We start from the raw sequence: 25,365 nt of genomic DNA, 5'->3' as shown, positions 1-25,365 counted from the left end.
TCCAGTTTTAAACAATATTTTTCTTTCTTTCCTTTTTTTTTTTTTAATGGGGGGTTCTGTAGTCCTGTGTTAAAGGGAAGGTAAACCCAAAGAACAATGTGGATTGAGTGAAAGCAGCAACATTAGTAGAACACATCAGTGAAAGTTTGAGGAAAATCGGACAATCGATGCAAAAGTTATGAATTTTTAAAGTTTTGGTGTTAGAACCACTGGGTGAGGAGACTACTAGAGGATATGACGTATGAGTGGACAACAATACAAAGAAAATATAAAAGAAATTCAACAAATATTCACTTTTCTACAATCATGAAACAGCAATGGACCAACCGCTTTCAGAAAGCAGGGGGAATAATTGCTACCCTTAACATATGTCAATATCAAGTTGATGGAATTTGTAATTTTCATGAAAAATGGATTTTTGCAGAATTTTCTTTTGCATCGATTGTCTGATTTTCTTCAAACTTTCACTGATGTGTTCTACTAATGTTGCTGCTTTCACTCAATCCACATTGTTCTTGGGGTTTATCTTCCCTTTAAGTATACAAATTGTCACCCTTGTGATGATGATCTGGGTTTGGTGACAAATTTGATAATGTGTTTTCACGAAGAAGAAGAAGAAGGAAAATATATTGGCCTTCCAACCAAGGATGAAAATGTACTATTTAGGCCCCAATTTGGACCCATCCCTTCCTTCTGGTTCTAGAGAAGATTTTTAAAGATTCCTTAATTTGGGGGGGGGGGGGGGTGGGAGATTTGGGGCCCCCAAGGGGGCATAGTGCCCATTTGAACAAATTGAGATCCTATCCCCCTAGGGATGCTACCTGCCAAGTTTGGTGAAAATCCATCATGGGGTTTTCAAGAAGAAGATAAAGATGAAAATAGTTTATGCACCACACACAATGCATGATGAGTGATCATAATAGATTACATTTCTTGTTATGGAAACCTACCCATAAAAATGTATAACTTGGCCAGCACTGTAAACGAACATTAATCAAGTTGAGTAACTCTTTGATATTTATTCAACAAGGCTCTGTTTATGTAAATGCCACATGATACTGAATTGCACCACACCCGATTGTCCATTGGAGGAACAACAAACACAAGTAATCAACCCAAGTCTAATCTTAATTTACCCAGGCCACTGGCCAAGGGTAGACAAGAGTTGCATGAGCACTAATCATGTCTTTAGAGAGCATATGGTCTACAATACAGTACAAATGAGCAAGTATATTTTGCTATGGTAAATAAAAGTAAATAGCACCGATTGCTTTGCATTTCAGAGAGAATTCTCAATACATAAATTCTTGCTTGTAGCGCATGACTGTGCACTCCGTATACAGTGGATGTTCTGAGGTGAGAGCCCAACAACTCACAAATAATGGTAATAAATAATAGTAACAACTTTGAATTCCTTTTAGAATTGTATGCTCTAAAACATTTCATGAAGTGATTTCTAAGTATCTCGCAAAAAGTTAAAAGCCAGATCCTCACCTTAACCTAAACTATACCACCCCTTTAAAATTGGATTATGTCCATAGTAACTGAGATATGGTGCATTACAAATATATATATATATTTTCATCAATTATTAAAGGACTAGCAAAAATATCAGAAGTATGATCAAATCACTGGCGAGAATACATTGCTGATGCTCAAGGCAACATTTTTTAAATTGCTGTAAATCACAGAAAACTTCATTGCAAGATTGAGCAAATCCACACCACACCCTACCTACCAAATACCCTGGCTCTCACATGGCTATTTTGAGCCTCATTTAAGTTGAATACCCAACCTCATCAACGCACCATACACAATCAGACTGTGCTCTTCATCGATATTCACCATCGGCAAGATGCCACCAAAAAATCATGCAAGTTATGTACCCAAAGGTGATGGCTACTATCTGGGCTGACCAGTTCTACATCTGAGCAACATGACTGTAAGAGCTCTACTTTAAACTGATGTATTAAGAGTAACGGCAGTTCCTTGTGGCATGCTAACACAACTTGGACCAATCAAATGTGCATTCCAGTGACACTTCTCAAAGCTGTCATCCTGAATCAAAATTTCTCTTCAAGCCTTCTTGGGGTAAATGGTTGTGATAAAATGTAAACAAACTCTGGTCCATTAGAAATGAATAGGTGAAGGTCTGCAAAAATCATTAAAAACAAAAATAACAATAAAATGGTGTCTCTAATCTCGTTGCACCAAGGGAGTAGTTTTCTTTCATCTTAAATCATTGCATCTCAAAAATGCTCAATGAAACTGTTACCTCATTTGTAACATAATGTATCAGTTGCATCAGGTAAGATGTAAACTGTCAGGTAAACTTTTCGATGCTTTGTTCACAGGGAAATATGACAGAAAGAATGAACAAACCCTGGAACATGTCAGATTGTTATGGGTTCTTTTCACAGACAGGGATCTCGTACAAGTGTGACCATTATGATTCATTTTTCATGTGGTAACTGGCATGTAACATACAAAGATAATTCATATGAGCAAAATTATAACTGTATCAAAAAAAAAATACTGTTGGCTCAAAGGGTACATACACAGAATTTGATATTTTTAGGTAGTACTAGGGTAAAAACTTAATTTCTCAAATCTGTCCAGCTTCGATCAAGTAGTACCGGTACTATTCCAAGACCACAGAGAGAAGTCACTAGCATGATTCATGATCATCATGGCTGTGAAACTACAACAACAACACCTTCCATGCCAGGTATTTGTTGCCCTTGATCTGGGTTCGTGACCATGACCGGAATGGTCTGACCGCCGAGGTCTCCTGAGGTGAGGTGGATGGCATTTTGCATGAGGGAGTCCGACGACAAGCTGATGGTCACTCCTGTCTGGTTGGCTAGGGACGTTGCCAAACTCTCCCCAGAGGGACTCTGGGCTCTGTCCAGTTCATCAATATTCATGTGAACACCGGTGCTCGATGGCAGGCTGTTCTGCGACAGAACATTCTGGATTATGGCAAGGTCTTCCTCTATTGCAGCAATCGTTGGCGATTTTTCCACCATCATCGTCGTGGGCTGAATATTTGCCGCGCGCTTGAGTCTGTGCGGGGCTCTCGGTTTGCGCATGCGCTTGGGTCTGTTGAGGAAAGCACTGGTTCTCATTCTCACCTGTCTTGTTTTTGTGTGGATGATTTTCACAGGGACACTGTCCTCCTCCTCCTTATCTTGTTGCAGCGCCTGAAAGGATTTCTTTTTCCTTCCCCTCTTTTTCTTTGTGTTGAGTTCCTTGGGTTTTATTTCATCCACCTCAATTTGCGTTGTATCAATGTTGCAGCCCGCATCGATGAGTCTTGAGGCAAGCTCCACACTAATGCTGGCCCCTTCGATTTCCGACAGGCGCTTTGGGCCTCTTTTGGCGTGGCACCTGTGCGACTTCAGGTACTTTTCTCGCGCGAAGCCCTTGTTGCAGCTCGCGCACCGAAAGGGGAAGTCGTTTGTGTGGAGCTTCATGTGCTCGGCGAGGTTGGGTTTACGGCTGAAAGTTTTTGAGCAGTGGAAGCATTTGTACGGCTTGATACCGCTGTGCGTGATGATGTGTGCCTTCAGCTTGTCGGCACGGTTGAATGCCATTTGGCATCCTGCAACGGCGTGAAAGGGGCAGCGGAACTTCTTGGTCGGCTCGTGAATCAGCATGTGCCGTTTCAGCTTGTCCTTGCGGTTGAAGTCGGTGGAGCAGACGACACAGGTGAATGGCTTCTGCCCCGTGTGGATCAACACGTGCGACCGCAAGTAGTGCTCGCTCTTGAATTTCTTGTTGCAAATATGGCACTCGTGCAGGGCTTGAGTGCTGTGCGAGACAAGATGCCGACGCAAGTAGCGCTCACATGGGAACACTTTAGAGCATTCCGGACAAGGGTAGGAGTGTGTGGAGGTGTTCAGGTGATGCTCCAATGCTTCCGGAGACGAGTACTTGCTGTTGCATTTTTGGCATTTGAAATCTCTGAAAGACAATAACGACAAAAATATAACATGTACAATGTTTCTTATCAGGGAACTGTAATCTTTGCTGCTCCTACTGCAAATTCACCTGTTTTATGGGACTTGACCTTTGATCCACGCCCTTTGACCCCATGACCCACATTTTTCCTGCAAATAATCCCTAACTGGTAATATCCAAATTTCACAACAATACTCTGAGTTATTTTCAAAATAATGGGAAAGAATAGTGATATTTTTACATTATCACTTTAACATTTGACCCCAAGGCCCATTCCTTACAGAAACATTTCGTGCAGTAATGCATGAGTATACCTATCTTAACCCATTGGAAATGAGTTGCTTGCGGAGGTCTACACTCTCAGAGTGCTTTTCTAGTTGCATTTTTTTTTTTAATCTAGCGGAGAACATTTCACATCATACTCTCTATTGCATCTCAATACTGTAATTGGGGAAATTTTCGCGGTGTTGAAATTTTCTCGCATTTCGCGCAACCAGAAGCTAGCGCGAAAATAAAAACATGCGTAAATTTTTGCATGCCATATGTCCCAGTAGTTGATGTCTTGATTCCGCAGAATTAAAAACATGCGAAACTCTTCTTACCCGGTCAAGCGCGAAAAATTAGTTGCGCGAAAATATCCACTTTTACAGTACAATTTCTCTCTCTCTCTCTCTTTTTTTTTGGGGGGGGGGGGGGAGACAAAAAGGAACTACTGGCTGGTAGAAACAGACTGCTTACTTCTGAATAAGTTTGGGCCCTTGATTTGGGTAGAGACTGTGGGAGTACTGGTGGACGCCCAGGTCGTTCAGGGAGGAGAACTGCTTGTTGCACAGGTGGCAGCGGTAGGAGAGTTCCTTCTCGTGGGACCGTGTGTGCTCCAAGAACTCATCAAGATCCTTGAAGGTGCTAGCACATGACTTGAGGATACACTTGTACAGCTGGGCAGGACGGCACAAGACAAGTGATATGACACAATATTCACTTGCAAAGAATATAACCTCAGAAAAAGCAAGAACAGGCCACGTGGAACTGAAGAAAGATTGGACTGCCGACTAACACAAATTACCATTTATTACGTCTACTCAAGCAAGAAGCAAATAATCTGTGTTATTTTGTTCTGTTTGTTTCAGCTTGAAAAGGAAGTAATATCTACTGGAGCTCTGCTGTTTACTATTAGAAAGAGCACTGGTCTCCTGTAGTATTTAATGCATTTTCTTTTTTATTTGTTTCATCTCTATTATCAAACCTAATGCATCCCTTTTCTCTCTCATGCATCAAATTATCCACCTGAAGTCAATGTCACAACTTTCCCTTTCCCTTATACTCCCACAAAATGACAACAGACTATCAAGACATTCACTACTACTAACAGCTTTGAATGAAGACAGCATCATATATGACATCTTAAGATTATTAGCACTGCACTCATGTTTGTTATTTCTCTTGAGTGGTCATAACCAATTTTTCTTGCAAGAAAACCAATGATTTAGAAAGAGAGAAAACCCAAATTGTAGGTGCTTCATACCTGCTCATCTTTGTGTTGTCTCATATGTGTTTTCAACTGGTAGTAGTTCTTGAACCGTTCGTTGCAAAAGTTGCACACATAAGAGTTGTCCACCAGCATTTCTTCTCTAGGTATTGGTTCCACAAGGTCCTGACTTCCACCTATCAGATGACAAAAATAACAGAAAGTCATGAATGTGGAGATTGTCTCAGCTGTAGCTCTACCTGAACCTCGATCTTGATTCTTTACAATATGCATCAAGTTTTACGAGCTGAATGGTTGCAATGTTCGTCCTTAGTAAAAATGTTGTTTGGGGGGGGGGGGGGGGGTTCATATTATAGGACAATGACATCAGTTTTTTTTGCAATACACATTTTGAGTCTATCATGCTGTAAATATTGCAGAAAGAAATGTAAGTGCCAGTCATTCAGCGCAGCTGTGGTCACTCTGTCAGATCATTTTAATGGTCACATTGACATTCCTTTCTTCGGACACCATCGCACTTTATCACCTATTATCTGACCATCAATGCTGGGTAATCTCATCCCATCCTGTGACTACTTCCCCTCCTCATCCCATGTCAATGCAAAACTTTTGCATACTGTAAAAGTGGAAATTTTTGCAATGTGGAATTTTTAGGTAAGAAACCTGCAAAAAATAAAAGTGCATAAAGTCTGTTTGTTACTATCATATGCTTTTATTCCACAGAATAATAACAGCAAAATTCATCTCACCCAGCGGAGTGCAAAGAATTTCTGACAGAAAAATTTTCACATTTGAAGTAACTGATCTCACACATCAGTAGACTAAAATCACTTCCCTCTTTGAGATGAACCAAACAGGTTGTCACAAGTTGTTTTGTCTCGCTTGTGACAGGTAAAAGTGTCCCATCTTGTTATCTAGATTCGATGAATTACTGCTAGCTTTGCCTACTTTTATGGAAATCCAAAGTGACACATTAGGACTGGCAAGTTTATAACTTTTTTCTTCCTTTTTTTTTTTACTATGTCAATGACAACTCACCTGCATCAAGTCTGATTTTAGCGTTCTTTGCAGAATTTTCCTCACCAAGATTTGTGACCTTCAAGATGGGCTAAAAATCAGAAAATAAAGAGAGAAGGTGCATGATAACTGGTAAAATGTAGTCAACTGTCCACACAAATATCTCAGGTAAGCAATGTATCTGTATCACTTATCCTCAATTTGCAAAGTACTTGTACCCTTTTAACTTTTAGATTTCCCATTCAAAAACTACTTTTATTCACAGCAGAATAGAGAGATTTTACTAAACACAAGCACAACTACTGCATCACAGCCATGTATAACAGCTTTATTACAAGACATTTAAATCAGCCCACTTAACATCACAATGTTTGTAAGAATAATTGTTACACATTTATTTACCAAAACAACAACAAAGTATTCCCTACTCAGATGTGACTTCAACAGGGAAAATGAGGTTTGAGGACATGAAGCAGCCTGCTGCATGACCAACGGAAATATCCCGCCATCAGTTGCAACCACCATCACTCAGCCATCTTGCATGTGGCATGCAACTGGTGAACACATGTCTTGTTCTACATGTGGTAGTTCACTGCTGCCTGTGTCAACATCCGACAGCAAGGTATGCCTGCATGATACTATCACTGAATATTTCTTACATCCCAGCTGTGACAGTAACTGCCTGACAATTTTGACATCCACAATCCCATCATGACCCAACTGCTATCGCGCGAGCCCTGAGCCCAATCACAGACATTAGCAAGTGTTATACAACACCTAATTAGAATGTAGCTATCTGATTGGTTGATTGCCCATCACGTGACATTTAGTTCAAAGTTCCATCGCACGCTGTGGCCGTCAGTTGTGCAATTTTGTTTGAGCAAAAATGGATAGCTCATGGCTGACGTCACCCATTTCCACTGACTCCCGTGATAAACTCATGATCGACTCAAAGTTTTTGTTCCATCGCACGACTGATGTCACAATAAACAAACATTTGCCGCGCACACTCAACAATTACAAGCACACTTACAAGCGCAAACTTTTGTCACTCATTTTTGTAAACAACTTCCACCGATCAGCTTTGGGTACGTACAAGTACACGTAATGGCGACTGTGCGGATACTCATTCGTCTTTCACAGAAAATGGTTCCATTTCCGTGCTAAATTCAAGAATCTGTGTGGACCACATCTGTTGACGTTCGAGGTGTTGTATAAAACAAATAGTGTATGGTCTTTACTCGTGCAATGGAACAAGATTTCGCACTCAGTGAAAGATGAGGTGCACTATTCAACTCGGCTTCGCCTCATTGAATAGAGCGCCTCTATTTTTCACCTCGTGCGAAATCTTGTACCATCGCACTCGTGACCATTGAACACTATTTGTATAAGGGTTGAATGCACAACGTGTCACTCACTTTGCTGGGCAGTGTTGCTCCCTTGCCTTCTGGCCACACCTTGTGGGTCTGCATGTGTTTCTTGACATTGGACTTCTGGGCAAAGGCTCGCCCACAGACGATACACTGGAATGGCTTCTCCCCCGTGTGGCTCCTCAGGTGCTGCTGAAGGTCGAAGTTCTTGGCGAAAGTTCGTTCACAGTAGTTGCACCTGTTGTGATTCAATGCAATGCACCATGAGTTACAACAGCTTGTATTACACTACTATAATGTTGCAAGTTCATTTATCATTTTAGTGAAGTTCCCAACTAAACTGCACATTGAAGTATATACTGACCAACTACTACACACGGCCCGGTAAATATTGTGCGAGTCTTATAATTCACAATTTAGAACCTGTAAGACAATTTGGTGAATCACAGGAACCAAATGACAAAATATCACTATTCCTTTTCACGAGAAAGTATAGCGATTTCCAACTCTGGAGTCAATATACAGTACATTTGTGTTACAGAAGGCACTATTTTTTCAAGTTACTTTAACAAACATCAGTCCACTTGCAAAATTTCACCTAATATACTTCACAATCAGCACTCTCTAAAATTACAGTGGGACCTTCCTTTTCGTACAGTTTATATACTGTATACGCTGTTATTTTCACGTACAGATATTTTTGGAAATGATGAGGCCATAGACGTTTTCGCGAGATGTTGTTTTCGCGATTTGACGTAAATGCTTAATGTAAATGCACTATTACCCAAGCACATGGAGACATTTTTTCGCGTGTTGTTGAATTCGCGATGCAAATGTGATTCGCGAAATTCGCGAAAATAACAGCTTATACAGTAACTGGAGAAGCTGACCTTAATTTGCCTGGTTTCTTGCTTCCCGTATCAGTTCGCCTCTGCCGTCGAGCCGTTAGACTGTAGATGTGGTCGGGTCTGTTGAGTGACTCGCCATCTGACCCCTGGCCTACCTGTACATTGGTCATGGGCGCAATTCGGGTGAGCTCCACGGTGGCAGCGTCTGCAGAGGAAGAGCTCTGGGGACGATGGGGCATGATGGTGGCTGGTTGTACTAGCGTCTGGTGTTGCTGCTGCTGCTGCTGCTGTTGTGGTTGCTGCTGCTGTTGCTGTTGTGGCTGCTGTGGCTGCTGTGGTGGTGGCTGTGGTTGCTGGGCTTGCATCATGGGTGCCTGCTGGTCTTGTGGCTGTGAGGGGTTGGGTAGTGTCTGCTGTATTGTGATGTTGCCTGGCTGGACAATGTGTATATTGGTCACCTGCTTGGGGAACAATGAATCAAACTTCAAACATAAGGTGGCATCTCAACTGTGATCTGATGATTGAAATACAAATGAAAACCCCAAAGACATATCAAACTATTGCATAATTACTGCAGATCTTAGGTGTTATGATTCAAACACTAACAAGAGACCCGCGGGTCTAGCGCTCACCTGAGTATCGCAAGTTCACCTTTCACACAGTCATCAATCTAAATTATTCACAGCTCTACTAAAATTTGACCAGGCATTCTCAAGTAGAAGATGAGAATGTACAATAAGGGCCCAAATTTTTTAAGATTCCTTAATTTGGGGGGATTGGGGCCCCCTGGGACGCTCTGGGTGGGGCATGGTGCCCATTTTGATAAATTGAGATCCTGACCCCCTAGGGATGCTACCTGCCAAGTTTGACGAAAATCCATCATGAGGTTTTCAGGAAGAAGATGAAAATGTACAATTCAGGCCCCCATTTGGACCTTCCCAACCCCCCCCCCCCTGCCCCCAAGAGGGGCACCCCTGGATCTGCTATGAACAAACTTGAAACTACAGTCATTAATGTACTCACTCATAGTATTATCTTAGCTCTATAACTTCTGATTCTAGAGAAGATTTTTAAAGATTCCTTCATTTTGGGGGGTTTGGGTCCCCCTGGGGCCCCTGGGTGGGGCATGGCGCCCATTTTAACAAATTGAGATTCTAACCCCCTAGAGATGCTACCTGCCAAGTTTGGTGAAAATTGGTCATGGGGTTCTCAAGAAGAAGATGAAAATGCACAATTTAGGCCCCATTAGGACCCCTCCCCACCCCCTCCCCTGGGTCCCAAGGGGGGGGGGGCACCCCTGATTCTGCCATGAACAAACTTGAAACTGCAGTCATCAATGTACTAACTCATAGTATTAACTTAGCTCTATCACTTCTGGTTCTAGAGAAGAAGATTTTTACAGATTCCTTAATTTTGGGGGGTTTGGGCCCCCCTGGGGGCCCCCTGGGTGGGGCATGGTGCCCATTTTAACAAATTAAATTCCTAACCCCCTAGGAATGCTACCTGCCAAGTTTGATGAAAATCGGTCTTGGGGTTTTCAAGAAGAAGATGAAAATGTAAAAAGTTTACGCACGACGGACGACGCACGCCGGACGCCGGACAAAGGGCGATCGCAATAGCTCACTTAGAGCCTTTGGCTCAGGTGAGCTAACAACATTCATCAACAGCTGTGTCAGTCCATGAATCAACATAACTCTGTCACACTGTATAGCACTTCTACCAGATACGTACATTCAGCCCAATTCACTAACATGAAATGCAACAGTGCTGAGAATTCAGTCTTATTCACTAGTATGTATCATCTGCTACGCTACATGACCATAATCAAGTCATCTCAAGTCTTCACTACAAGAATGGATATCTTAGAACAATATTACTTCTATCACTAAATCAGTCATTTGTAATTTCATCCCCATTTGAATACTAATCACTGTTTAATGACATAAAAAATAGGAACACTCTGTACTCAAAGAAAATTTGCGGCAAAAACTTGATTAGTTGCTTAGAAAATGTCTGTGACTGCACTACCTGTCCAATATTGAGAGCTTGCTGCATGGAGCTGGCAGAGCTGGTCGTCCCTGACGACACGGAGGTGGCTGACGTCAGCAGGCGGGACCCCGCCTGTGAGGTGAGGAAGGGTGTGGTGGAGAGGGAGCCACCATTCAGCAGCGTGTTCTGAAGCTGCTGCAGGTTCTGCTCCACATTGGCATACTGGGAGATCAGCACCTCTTCTCCCAGCACCATGTTGGCCTGGAGCTGGGCCAGCGGCGACGGGGGCACCACGCCTACCCCTCCCAGGGACAGCCCCCTGCCCAGGGAGGACTGGGAGAGGGCTGAGAAGGCGCTGTTGGTGGTGGCCTGTATGGGCTGTGGGCGCGTGATTGTCCCGCCCGCCGAGTTCATGAGGCTCGTCTGAATGGTGGCCACACAGTGCTCCCGCTTGTGATTCATGAATGAGTTGAGGGATGAGAACTGTTTCTTACACTTCCCACACTGGAAGATGTCATCATCGTCTGTAGCTGGATAACAAAAAAAAAAAACAACAACCCATAATAATAATAACACTCCTGTTACTTTGGGCGGAGATATCTCCTCGCAGAATTAACCCATTAAAGACTAGTCCCAAGTATACTCAAGCAAGTGTCTAAAGGAAATGCATTTTATAATAGTAAAATCAGCTTGTCTTCAATGAGTTAAGATGCACTAATTTCTCCAGAGACCCCAAAAATGATAAAACAGCGTCAATACTCAGTGTATACTGCGGAGGACATACGTGAGGTCAATTCTACTCATGTAAATCAACTAAAGATCTCTACCATTCACATTTGCCAAATTCCTGGGTTCAATTTTTAGGGAAACATGACAGCTTATGAGAGAAGTTTATTCATATCATTCACATTTGAACAAACTCTAAGTGTGGTTTGCAACACAGTTTAAAAAGGTTCTTGAAAAAGTACAAGAATAATCATACTCAATCCAGAAGATGCCCTTTGTTAATACAGTATATCAACACCCTACAAAAGCCCTATCACTGTTCAAAATAGGGAGTTAAAATAAACAGAAGTAAAAAGGCCCTTGTTTTGTTTGTCAGATTTGATGATGTGTTTGGCACTTTCAGTCAGTCAGTGTCATATCTCTACAGCTAGAGCGCCAGTGCCTTATCTCTCCAGCTTAAATGCCATGATTCATACATTGCTTCAGATCCAGGTAAACCTAATGTACCTGTAGTCCAATGAGCTTTGTGCTTTTGATTGAATTCTGTTACCATGTTATCTCATTCAGAACATGAGAGAGTAGAAACTCGGCCTCAATTTTTGGAGCCTTGATCATTGACATATAGAGTAAAATGCATTCAGAGTAAAATACATCTATGTAAACTGTATTTGATTGAATTTTTAAAAAGACAGAATGCTTGCAGATTCAAGAATATGACATGTTTCAAGATTCATGAATATGACTGGAACTGACATGTTTTTATTAAATAGTGATACGTATTGGTCACAAGTGCATGTGAAAATTACAAGAGACACTGATGTCATTACCTATAAACAAAGCTCCCACTGACCAGCACACAAACTTTCTAAAAACTTCCTTTGTTTACATGTAATGGAATGAAATGAATCATATCCAAAGCATCTAATGGCTGTATACTTGCCACTTTGACAATGATGACCTTTTCAGAAAAGGGCATAGAGGTTGATGAACTATTGACCAAAATCATAATCTTCATTTGTTTTACAAACTTGTAGAGTGAAACAACTTAATACACTCATTTAATTCACATTTCAATTGGTTATGATCGATAGGACTGTTTGGTGAAAACTAGTAGAACTTCGGAACATTCAAAACCCCTCTTACATTATATTTTGATTCAAATGGAACTTCCACTGCATACTCTTACTGATCTTTCGTTACCTGACAAGGTAAATTAAGATAATTAAAAAAAACAAAAAAAAAAACAGCTGCACATTACGAGTCATGTCTCATAAACCTTAACCACACACACTGTAGTAATCAACCCTGCAATCACACCACAAATCAACTTGATATTTTGATATTGACATCTGATACCATATTTTCTGCTTTCAAGTGACCACGATGTCACAATGTCCCAAGAATATAATTCTATTCTCACAACAATTTGGGATATTGCCAGGTCTCGGATTTACCTGTTTTACTTGATGCAAACAAATTTATACAGAGCCAAATAGAGATATTCCGTATGTATTGTCTCTATCGCAGAGACATATGTGTCTATGCTTGCACACAATGGAAAGGTATGTAAGGTATTCTTTCATTAACTAAATCTCTCCTCTGTTCTTGCAATGCAATTTGTAGCAATGGCCAAAAGTCAAAGTTGGATCTTCAGTCTATGAAATACATACTTACAGTGTACAATGAATGTACACATATACTTGTGTGAACAGAACATAAATGCTGCAAAGAGGTTGAATCTGGCAATCTTCAATAGATCACACTTTCCTTCTTCATCCTCCGTTCCTTTAAAATTTTTTGCTTCTTCTGATTCTCTTCCACCTTTTGTTTTTTTCTTCTTTTTCTTCTAACTACGTCACCTTCTTTTTCCTTTCCTTCTGTACAGGAGCAGCTATAGTCTTAACCCACTGAGGATGGGCTCACTAATTTTTCAAGAATGTCTGTCAAACACTTGAGATGACACACCAGAAGTTGGCAAACCCAATATAGCAAACAAATGGCTAAAACAAAGCAAAACAAAAGCAAAAAAAACAAACAAACAGAAAATCAAAATCAAAAGGCGAGGTAAGAATAGGTCCCTTACCAGCAGTGGGGTCTTGGACTGCATTGGTGATGGTGCTGGTGGAAGTGGTTTCCAGGAGACTCTGCATCCCCAGGCCACTCCCATCAATGCCTGTCACAAAACAGTGAGGCGAGTAGTTGTATTACTTGTAATCCATTTAATGTAGGAAAGGCAATAGAATGACATTATGCAACTTTGTATAATTATAATAATAATAACAACAACAACAACAACACATTACATTTGTAATGCGCTTAATACAATGTTTCTAAGCGCACAAATGGTGTAGATTGGACTTTAGGTATTGCAATCTCTAGTATTTAAATACTCACTGCATCAACTCGGCGCGGCTTCCACTCAGCAGTCCGTGAAGTTAAACCTTTACAATGATCTCTTTCCATCAATTACAACCAGGAGTTATTGTGCTGAGCGACAGCACCAAATATCAAGGCTGAAAATGACACTATCAACAATCTCATGCGATTGAAGTTTATGTAAGTGATGTATGATACATGTTGGGAAATACTTTGTGTGCCAGTTTGACAAACTTTGTTCCGATTGTACTTAAGATATTAGCTTGAACATGAAACCGCATCAACATCCTACATTTGATGCCAAAATCCCAACAAACTGGCAAATGTTCCTCCTTTTTTTTTTTTTTTTTGTTTTTGTTTTTTTTTGTTCAAAGCTTTGCATGCATATACACTGTAGTTGAGAGCACAATTTCATAATTAGAAAATGGGCAACTTTAACACTGGTCTTTCACATTGATGCCCATAAACCTTTCTTTGGCAATGAAAGTATGTAGAAATCTACTAACGTTATAGGAAAAAGAAGGTTTTCTTGGCACACAATTTCCACAGTGTCAGTGCAGTCTGCAGACTCTGAGTCTGTATTCAATGTGAAGTACTGGTACAACGGTACATAAGTTAAAAAAAAAAAAAAAAAAAAAAACAAAAAACAAAACAAAACAAAACAAAACAGCACCAAGGTTCAGCCTCCCATACCATTTACCAGGTACCAAAATTCGACCATGTGCAAAGGCCACCATTGAAGTAGCCTGATATTGATAGCCAATGGTCAAATTTTGGATGGTGTTAATCGATATGGTGAAATTATGGGCAGCTTGCTTGCTTGCTTTACTAACGTTAGACCATCTGATCTACTTACCCGCAAGAGCATCAAAGAGTGCTTGCGTCATGGTGTGCTGATCGAGAGGATGGTTCCTGTAGATTTAACGATGCTGAAGCCGAATCAAGAGAAGGAGAAAACTCAAAGCGCACTGCAGTGTTGATGGCTGTACCGACTGGCTAAAATGGGAGGTCTTGTCGGTCTTCCTATCCTTACTTCAGAGGGGACAAAGTAATGTTGGATAGATACGCACGCAGAACACCGGCGTGAAGTTGGACAGATATTCGACGTTTGATATTCACATGCACATGCAAGCTACGCTCGCTTGTACGCTCGCTCGTTATGCATCTATAGTGGGCCATCGTGTTCATAAGTCGTCGCACAATCAATACGTATCCCCAAACGATACGTTTCAAAAATGCAACAGTAGCCTGAGTAGGGCCTATACGTACGTACAACACTTGACAAGGGGAGGGAGGTGTGGGGATGTTTTCGGTTCCGTCTGTTTGTCCGTCCGTCTGTCTGTCTGTCTGTGTGTCTATCTGTCAAATGTTGGTTTTTTAACATATATGTAAGCGATATGCCTCTATATTGGAAAATACACGCATTTTCGATTAAATCACAAAATGGACCCTTTTGGGAAAACATGCCCTATTGATGGCTAAGGACAACACTTGACAAGGGGAGGGAGGTGTGGGGATGTTTTCGGTTCCGTCTGTTTGTCCGTCCGTCTGTCTGTCTGTCTGTGTGTCTATCTGTCAAATGTTGGTTTTTTAACATATATGTAAGCGATATGCCTCTATATTGGAAAATACACGCATTTTCGATTAAATCACAAACTGGACCCTTTTGGGAAAACATGCCCTATTGATGGCTAAGGACAAACCTTGGTTGTCACCGGAAGCGAGTTTCTTCATGTTAATTATAGCCTACCAATATGAAACTATCGATATATTTTCATTTATATCACAAAATGGGCCCTTTCGGACAGTTATCCCCTATGGGCCGGGCTCAAAACTTCGTTGTCAACAGAAATCATTTATCTCAGGACAATTATAGCTATATAAACCCGGCCAATAGGGGAAGACAGCTTTTTCTACAAGCAATATAACTCAATTACGTAGTATATCGATATTTTCATTTCTATCACAAAATGGACCCTTTCAGACAGTTATCCCCTATTGGCCGGGCTCAAACCTTCGTTATCAACAGAAATCATTTATCTAAGGATAATTATGACTATGTAAACCCGGCCAACAGGGGAAGACAGCATTTTCTACAAACACATATAACTCAATTACATAAAATATCGATATTTTCATTTATATCATAAAATGGGCCCTTTCGGACAGTTATCCCCTATTGGCCGGGCTCAAACCTTCGTGATCAACAGAAATCATGTATCTCAGGACAATTATAGCTATATAAACAAGGCCAATAGGGGAATACAGCTTTTTCTACAAACATTATGTAACTCAATTACATAAAATATCGATAATTATATTCATTTATATCACAAAGTGGGCCCTTTCTAACAGCTATCCCCCATTGGCCGGGCTCAAACCTTCGTGATCAACAGAAATCATTTATCTCAGGACAATTATAGCTATATAAACCCTGGCCAATAGGGGAAGACAGCTTTTTCTACAAGCAATATAACTCAATTACGTAATATATCGATATTTTATTTTCTATCACAAAATGGACCCTTTCAGACATTATCCCCTATTGGCCAGGCTCAAAACTTCGTTGTCAACAGAAATCATTTATCTCAGGACAATTATAGCTATATAAACCCGGCCAGTAGGGGAAGACAGGTTTTTTTCTACAAGCACATAGCTCAATTACATAAAAATCGATATTTTCATTTCTATCATAAAATGGGCCCTTTCGGACAGTTATCCCCTATTGGCCGGGCTCAAACCCTCGTGATCAACAGAAATCATTTATCTAAGGACAATTATAGCTATATAAACCCGGCCAATAGGGGAAGACAGTTTTTTTCTACAAACAATATATAACTCAATTACATAAAATATCGATAATTATATTCATTTATATCACAAAGTGGGCCCTTTCTAACAGCTATCCCCCATTGGCCGGGCTCAAACCTTCGCGATCAACAGAAATCATTTATCTCAGGACAATTATAGCTATATAAACCCGGCCAATAGGGGAAGACAGCTTTTTCTACAAGCAATATAACTCAATTACGTAATATATCGATATTTTCATTTCTATCACAAAATGGACCCTTTCAGACAGTTATCCCCTATTGGCCGGGCTCAAACCTTCGTTATCAACAGAAATCATTTATCTAAGGACAATTATAGCTATGTAAACCCGGTCAATAGGGGAAGACAGCTTTTTCTACAAGCAATATAACTCAATTACGTAATATATCGATATTTTCATTTCTATCACAAAATGGACCCTTTCAGACAGTTATCCCCTATTGGCCGGGCTCAAACCTTCGTTATCAACAGAAATCATTTATCTAAGGACAACTATAGCTATGTAAACCCGGCCAATAGGGGAAGACAGCATTTTCTACAAACACATATAACTCAATTACATAAAATATCGATATTTTCATTTATATCATAAAATGGGCCCTTTCGGACAGTTATCCCCTATTGGCCGGGCTCAAACCTTCGTGATCAACAGAAATCATTTATCTAAGGACAATTATAGCTATATAAACGCGGCCAATAGGGGAAGACAGCATTTTCTACAAACACATATAACTCAATTACATAAAATATCGATAATTATATTCATTTATATCACAAAGTGGGCCCTTTCTAACAGCTATCCCCCATTGGCCGGGCTCAAACCTTCGTGATCAACAGAAATCATTTATCTCAGGACAATATAGCTATATAAACCTGGCCAATAGGGGAAGACAGCTTTTTCTACAAGCAATATAACTCAATTACGTAATATATCGATATTTTCATTTATATCACAAAATGGACCCTTTCAGACAGTTATCCCCTATTGGCCGGCCTCAAACCTTCGTTATCAACAGAAATCATTTATCTAAGGACAATTATAGCTATGTAAACCCGGCCAATAGGGGAAGACAACATTTTCTACAAACACATATAACTCAATTACATAAAATATCGATATTTTCATTTATATCATAAAATGGGCCCTTCCGGACAGTTATCCCCTAGTGGCCGGGCTCAAACCTTCGTTATCAACAGAAATCATTTATCGAAGGACAATTATAGCTATGTAAACCCGGCCAATAGGGGAAGACAGCATTTTCTACAAACACATATAACTCAATTACATAAAATATCGATATTTTCATTTATATCATAAAATGGGCCCTTTCGGACAGTTATCCCCTATTGGCCGGGCTCAAATCTTCGTGATCAACATAAATCATTTGTTTAAGGACAATTATAGCTTTATAAATGCGGCCAATAGGGGAAGACAGCTTTTTCTACAAACATAATTATATAACTCAATTACATAAAATATCGATAATTATATTCATTTATATCACAAAGTGGGCCCTTTCTAACAGCTATCCCCCATTGGCCGGGCTCAAACCTTCGTGATCAACAGAAATCATTTATCTCAGGACAATTACAGCTATATAAACCCGGCCAATAGGGGAAGACAGCTTTTTCTACAAGCAATATAACTCTATTACGTAATATATCGATATTTTCATTTCTATCACAAAATGGACCCTTTCGGACAGTTATCCCCAATTGGCCGGGCTCAAACCTTCGTTATCAACAGAAATCATTTATCTAAGGACAATTATAGCTATGTAAACCCGGTCAATAGGGGAAGACAGCTTTTTCTACAAGCAATATAACTCAATTACGTAATATATCGATATTTTCATTTCTATCACAAAATGGACCCTTTCAGACAGTTATCCCCTATTGGCCGGGCTCAAACCTTCGTTATCAACAGAAATCATTTATCTAAGAACAATTATAGCTATGTAAACCCGGCCAATAGGGGAAGACAGCATTTTCTACAAACACATATAACTCAATTACATAAAATATCGATATTTTCATTTATATCATAAAATGGGCCCTTTCGGACAGTTATCCCCTATTGGCCGGGCTCAAACCTTCGTGATCAACGGAAATCATTTATCTAAGGACAATTATAGCTATATAAACGCGGCCAATAGGGGAAGACAGCATTTTCTACAAACACATATAACTCAATTACATACAATATCGATAATTATATTCATTTATATCACAAAGTGGGCCCTTTCTAACAGCTATTCCCCATTGGCCGGGCTCAAACCTTCGTGATCAACAGAAATCATTTATCTCAGGACAATATAGCTATATAAACCTGGCCAATAGGGGAAGACAGCTTTTTCTACAAGCATTATAACTCAATTACGTAATATATCGATATTTTCATTTATATCACAAAATGGACCCTTTCAGACAGTTATCCCCTATTGGCCGGCCTCAAACCTTCGTTATCAACAGAAATCATTTATCTCAGGACAATTATAGCTATATAAACCCGGCCAGTAGGGAAAGACAGGTTTTTTTCTACAAGCACATAGCTCAATTACATAAAAATCGACATTTTCATTTCTATCATAAAATGGGCCCTTTCGGACAGTCATCCCCTATTGGCCGGGCTCAAACCTTCGTGATCAACAGAAATCATTTATCTCAGGACAATTATAGCTATATAAACAAGGCCAATAGGGGAATACAGCTTTTTCTACAAACATTATGTAACTCAATTACATAAAATATCGATAATTATATTCATTTATATCACAAAGTGGGCCCTTTCTAACAGCTATCCCCCATTGGCCGGGCTCAAACCTTCGTGATCAACAGAAATCATTTATCTCAGGACAATATAGCTATATAAACCTGGCCAATAGGGGAAGACAGCTTTTTCTACAAGCAATATAACTCAATTACGTAATATATCGATATTTTCATTTATATCACAAAATGGACCCTTTCAGACAGTTATCCCCTATTGGCCGGCCTCAAACCTTCGTTATCAACAGAAATCATTTATCTAAGGACAATTATAGCTATGTAAACCCGGCCAATAGGGGAAGACAACATTTTCTACAAACACATATAACTCAATTACATAAAATATCGATATTTTCATTTATATCATAAAATGGGCCCTTCCGGACAGTTATCCCCTATTGGCCGGGCTCAAATCTTCGTTATCAACAGAAATCATTTATCTAAGGACAATTATAGCTATGTAAACCCGGCCAATAGGGGAAGACAGCATTTTCTACAAACACATATAACTCAATTACATAAAATATCGATATTTTCATTTATATCATAAAATGGGCCCTTTCGGACAGTTATCCCCTATTGGCCGGGCTCAAATCTTCGTGATCAACATAAATCATTTGTTTAAGGACAATTATAGCTTTATAAATGCGGCCAATAGGGGAAGACAGCTTTTTCTACAAACATAATTATATAACTCAATTACATAAAATATCGATAATTATATTCATTTATATCACAAAGTGGGCCCTTTCTAACAGCTATCCCCCATTGGCCGGGCTCAAACCTTCGTGATCAACAGAAATCATTTATCTCAGGACAATTACAGCTATATAAACCCGGCCAATAGGGGAAGACAGCTTTTTCTACAAGCAATATAACTCAATTACGTAATATATCGATATTTTCATTTCTATCACAAAAATGGACCCTTTCAGACAGTTATCCCCTATTGGCCGGGCTCAAACCTTCGTTATCAACAGAAATCATTTATCTAAGGACAATTATAGCTATGTAAACCCGGTCAATAGGGGAAGACAGCTTTTTCTACAAGCAATATAACTCAATTACGTAATATATCGATATTTTCATTTCTATCACAAAATGGACCCTTTCAGACAGTTATCCCCTATTGGCCGGGCTCAAACCTTCGTTATCAACAGAAATCATTTATCTAAGAACAATTATAGCTATGTAATTCCAGCCAATAGGGGAAGGCAGCATTTTCTACAAACACATATAACTCAATTACATAAAATATCGATATTTTCATTTATATCATAAAATGGGCCCTTTCGGACAGTTATCCCCTATTGGCCGGGCTCAAACCTTCGTGATCAACGGAAATCATTTATCTAAGGACAATTATAGCTATATAAACGCGGCCAATAGGGGAAGACAGCATTGTCTACAAACACATATAACTCAATTACATAAAATATCGATAGTTATATTCATTTATATCACAAAGTGGGCCCTTTCTAACAGCTATTCCCCCATTGGCCGAGCTCAAACCTTCGTGATCAACAGAAATCATTTACCTCAGGACAATATAGCTATATAAACCTGGCCAATAGGGGAAGACAGCTTTTTCTACAAGCAATATAACTCAATTACGTAATATATCGATATTTTCATTTATATCACAAAATGGACCCTTTCAGACAGTTATCCCCTATTGGCCGGGCTCAAACCTTCGTTATCAACAGAAATCATTTATCTAAGGACAATTATAGCTATGTAAACCCGGCCAATTGGGGAAGACAGCATTTTCTACAAACACATATAACTCAATTACATAAAATATCGATATTTTCATTTATATCATAAAATGGGCCCTTTCGGACAGTTATCCCCTATTGGCCGGGCTCAAATCTTTGTGATCAACATAAATCATTTGTTTAAGAACAATTATAGCTTTATAAATGCGGCCAATAGGGGAAGACAGCTTTTTCTACAAACATAATTATATAACTCAATTACATAAAATATCGATAATTATATTCATTTATATCACAAAGTGGGCCCTATCTAACAGCTATCCCCCATTGGCCGGGCTCAAACCTTCGTGATCAACAGAAATCATTTATCTCAGGACAATTATAGCTATATAAACAAGGCCAATAGGCGAACACAGCTTTTTCTACAAACATATGTAACTCAATTACATAAAATATCGATAATTATATTCATTTATATCACAAAGTGGGCCCTTTCTAACAGCTATCCCCCATTGGCCGGGCTCAAACCTTCGTGATCAACAGAAATCATTTATCTCAGGACAATTATAGCTATATAAACCCGGCCAATAGGGGAAGACAGCTTTTTCTACAAGCAATATAACTCAATTACGTAATATATCGATATTTTATTTTCTATCACAAAATGGACCCTTTCAGACATTATCCCCTATTGGCCATGCTCAAAACTTCGTTGTCAACAGAAATCATTCATCTCAGGACAATTATAGCTATATAAACCCGGCCAGTAGGGGAAGACAGGTTTTTTTCTACAAGCACATAGCTCAATTACATAAAAATAGATATTTTCATTTCTATCATGAAATGGGCCCTTTCGGACAGTTATCCCCTATTGGCCGGGCTCAAACCCTCGTGATCAACAGAAATCATTTATCTAATGACAATTATAGCTATATAAACCCGGCCAATAGGGGAAGACAGTTTTTTCTACAAACAATATATAACTCAATTACATAAAATATCGATAATTATATTCATTTATATCACAAAGTGGGCCCTTTCTAACAGCTATCCCCCATTGGCCGGGCTCAAACCTTCGTTATCAACAGAAATCATTTATCTCAGGACAATTATAGCTATATAAACCCGGCCAATAGGGGAAGACAGCTTTTTCTACAAGCAATATAACTCAATTACGTAATATATCGATATTTTCATTTCTATCACAAAATGGACCCTTTCAGACAGTTATCCCCTATTGGCCGGGCTCAAACCTTCGTTATCAACAGAAATCATTTATCTAAGGACAATTATAGCTATGTAAACCCGGTCAATAGGGGAAGACAGCTTTTTCTACAAGCAATATAACTCAATTACGTAATATATCGATATTTTCATTTATATCACAAAATGGACCCTTTCAGACAGTTATCCCCTATTGGCCGGGCTCAAACCTTCGTTATCAACAGAAATCATTTATCTAAGGACAATTATAGCTATGTAAAAACGGCCAATAGGGGAAGACAGCATTTTCTACAAACACATATAACTCAATTACATAAAATATCGATATTTTCATTTACATCATAAAATGGGCCCTTTCGGACAGTTATCCCCTATTGGCCGGGCTCAAACCTTCGTGATCAACAGAAATCATTTATCTAAGGACAATTATAGCTATATAAACGCGGCCAATAGGGGAAGACAGCATTTTCTACAAACACATATAACTCAATTACATAAAATATCGATAATTATATTCATTTATATCACAAAGTGGGCCCTTTCTAACAGCTATCCCCCATTGGCCGGGCTCAAACCTTCGTGATCAACAGAAATCATTTATCTCAGGACAATTACAGCTATATAAACCCGGCCAATAGGGGAAGACAGCTTTTTCTACAAGCAATATAACTCAATTACGTAATATATCGATATTTTCATTTCTATCACAAAAATGGACCCTTTCAGACAGTTATCCCCTATTGGCCGGGCTCAAACCTTCGTCATCAACAGAAATCATTTATCTAAGGACAATTATAGCTATGTAAACCCGGTCAATAGGGGAAGACAGCTTTTTCTACAAGCAATATAACTCAATTACGTAATATATCGATATTTTCATTTCTATCACAAAATGGACCCTTTCAGACAGTTATCCCCTATTGGCCGGGCTCAAACCTTCGTTATCAACAGAAATCATTTATCTAAGAACAATTATGGCTATGTAAACCCGGCCAATAGGGGAAGACAGCATTTTCTACAAACACATATAACTCAATTACATAAAATATCGATATTTTCATTTATATCATAAAATGGGCCCTTTCGGACAGTTATCCCCTATTGGCCGGGCTCAAACCTTCGTGATCAACGGAAATCATTTATCTAAGGACAATTATAGCTATATAAACGCGGCCAATAGGGGAAGACAGCATTTTCTACAAACACATATAACTCTTACATAAAATATCGATAATTATATTCATTTATATCACAAAGTGGGCCCTTTCTAACAGCTATTCCCCATTGGCCGAGCTCAAACCTTCGTGATCAACAGAAATCATTTATCTCAGGACAATATAGCTATATAAACCTGGCCAATAGGGGAAGACAGCTTTTTCTACAAGCAATATAACTCAATTACGTAATATATCGATATTTTCATTTATATCACAAAATGGACCCTTTCAGACAGTTATCCCCTATTGGCCGGGCTCAAACCGTCGTTATCAACAGAAATCATTTATCTAAGGACAGTTATAGCTATGTAAACCCGGCCAATTGGGGAAGACAGCATTTTCTACAAACACATATAACTCAATTACATAAAATATCGATATTTTCATTTATATCATAAAATGGGCCCTTTCGGACAGTTATCCCCTATTGGCCGGGCTCAAATCTTCGTGATCAACATAAATCATTTGTTTAAGAACAATTATAGCTTTATAAATGCGGCCAATAGGGGAAGACAGCTTTTTCTACAAACATAATTATATAACTCAATTACATAAAATATCGATAATTATATTCATTTATATCACAAAGTGGGCCCTTTTTAAGAGCTATCCCCCATTGGCCGGGCTCAAACCTTCGTGATCAACAGAAATCATTTTATCTCAGGACAATTATAGCTATATAAACCCGGCCAATAGGGGAAGACAGCTTTTTCTACAAGCAATATAACTCAATTACGTAGTATATCGATATTTTCATTTCTATCACAAAATGGACCCTTTCAGACAGTTATCCCCTATTGGCCGGGCTCAAACCTTCGTTATCAACAGAAATCATTTATCTAAGGATAATTATAGCTATGTAAACCCGGCCAATAGGGGAAGACAGCATTTTCTACAAACACATATAACTCAACTACATAAAATATCGATATTTTCATTTATATCATAAAATGGGCCCTTTCGGACAGTTATCCCCTATTGGCCGGGCTCAAACCTTCGTGATCAACAGAAATCATTTATCTCAGGACAATTATGGCTATATAAACAAGGCCAATAGGCGAATACAGCTTTTTCTACAAACATATGTAACTCAATTACATAAAATATCGATAACTATATTCATTTATATCACAAAGTGGGCCCTTTCTAACAGCTATCCCCCATTGGCCGGGCTCAAACCTTCGTGATCAACAGAAATCATTTATCTCAGGACAATTATAGCTATATAAACCCGGCCAATAGGGGAAGACAGCTTTTTCTACAAGCAATATAACTCAATTACATAATATATCGATATTTTATTTTCTATCACAAAATGGACCCTTTCAGACATTATCCCCTATTGGCCAGGCTCAAAACTTCGTTGTCAACAGAAATCATTCATCTCAGGACAATTATAGCTATATAAACCCGGCCAGTAGGGGAAGACAGGTTTTTTTCTACAAGCACATAGCTCAATTACATAAAAATCGATATTTTCATTTCTATCATGAAATGGGCCCTTTCGGACAGTTATCCCCTATTGGCCGGGCTCAAACCCTCGTGATCAACAGAAATCATTTATAATAGGACAATTATAGCTATATAAACCCGGCCAATAGGGGAAGACAGTTTTTTCTACAAACAATATATAACTCAATTACATAAAATATCGATAATTATATTCATTTATATCACAAAGTGGGCCCTTTCTAACAGCTATCCCCCATTGGCCGGGCTCAAACCTTCGTTATCAACAGAAATCATTTATCTCAGGACAATTATAGCTATATAAACCCGGCCAATAGGGGAAGACAGCTTTTTCTACAAGCAATATAACTCAATTAC

General features: G+C 39.3%; 1 protein-coding gene across 2 annotated transcripts in view; it reads right to left on the bottom strand.

Annotated features, from left to right (window-relative positions):
* Positions 1–526: 526 nt before the first annotated feature.
* The window catches only part of LOC140232519 (zinc finger protein 341-like), a 274,955-nt gene continuing 250,116 nt past the window's right edge, over positions 527–25,365 (bottom strand). Inside the window, exons 2-10 of one of the 2 annotated variants that reach the window (XM_072312614.1) lie at positions 14,635–14,707; positions 13,486–13,575; positions 10,716–11,206; positions 8,730–9,148; positions 7,888–8,077; positions 6,491–6,560; positions 5,489–5,628; positions 4,702–4,901; positions 527–3,966 (exon numbers count right to left, since the gene is read on the bottom strand). In XM_072312614.1, the coding sequence (XP_072168715.1) occupies positions 2,688–3,966; positions 4,702–4,901; positions 5,489–5,628; positions 6,491–6,560; positions 7,888–8,077; positions 8,730–9,148; positions 10,716–11,206; positions 13,486–13,575; positions 14,635–14,665 (2,910 nt within the window). In that variant the 5' untranslated portion in view covers positions 14,666–14,707 and the 3' untranslated portion in view covers positions 527–2,687. Of the gene's footprint in view, positions 3,967–4,701; positions 4,902–5,488; positions 5,629–6,490; positions 6,561–7,887; positions 8,078–8,729; positions 9,149–10,715; positions 11,207–13,485; positions 13,576–13,796; positions 13,886–14,634; positions 14,708–25,365 lie in introns of those variants that run through there. The other variant, XM_072312615.1, reaches the window with a different exon arrangement.

Source organism: Diadema setosum, chromosome 9 (genome assembly GCF_964275005.1).
Source record: "Diadema setosum chromosome 9, eeDiaSeto1, whole genome shotgun sequence".
NCBI lineage: Eukaryota > Metazoa > Echinodermata > Echinoidea > Diadematoida > Diadematidae > Diadema > Diadema setosum.
This window is presented reverse-complemented; position numbering and strand designations above follow the sequence as displayed.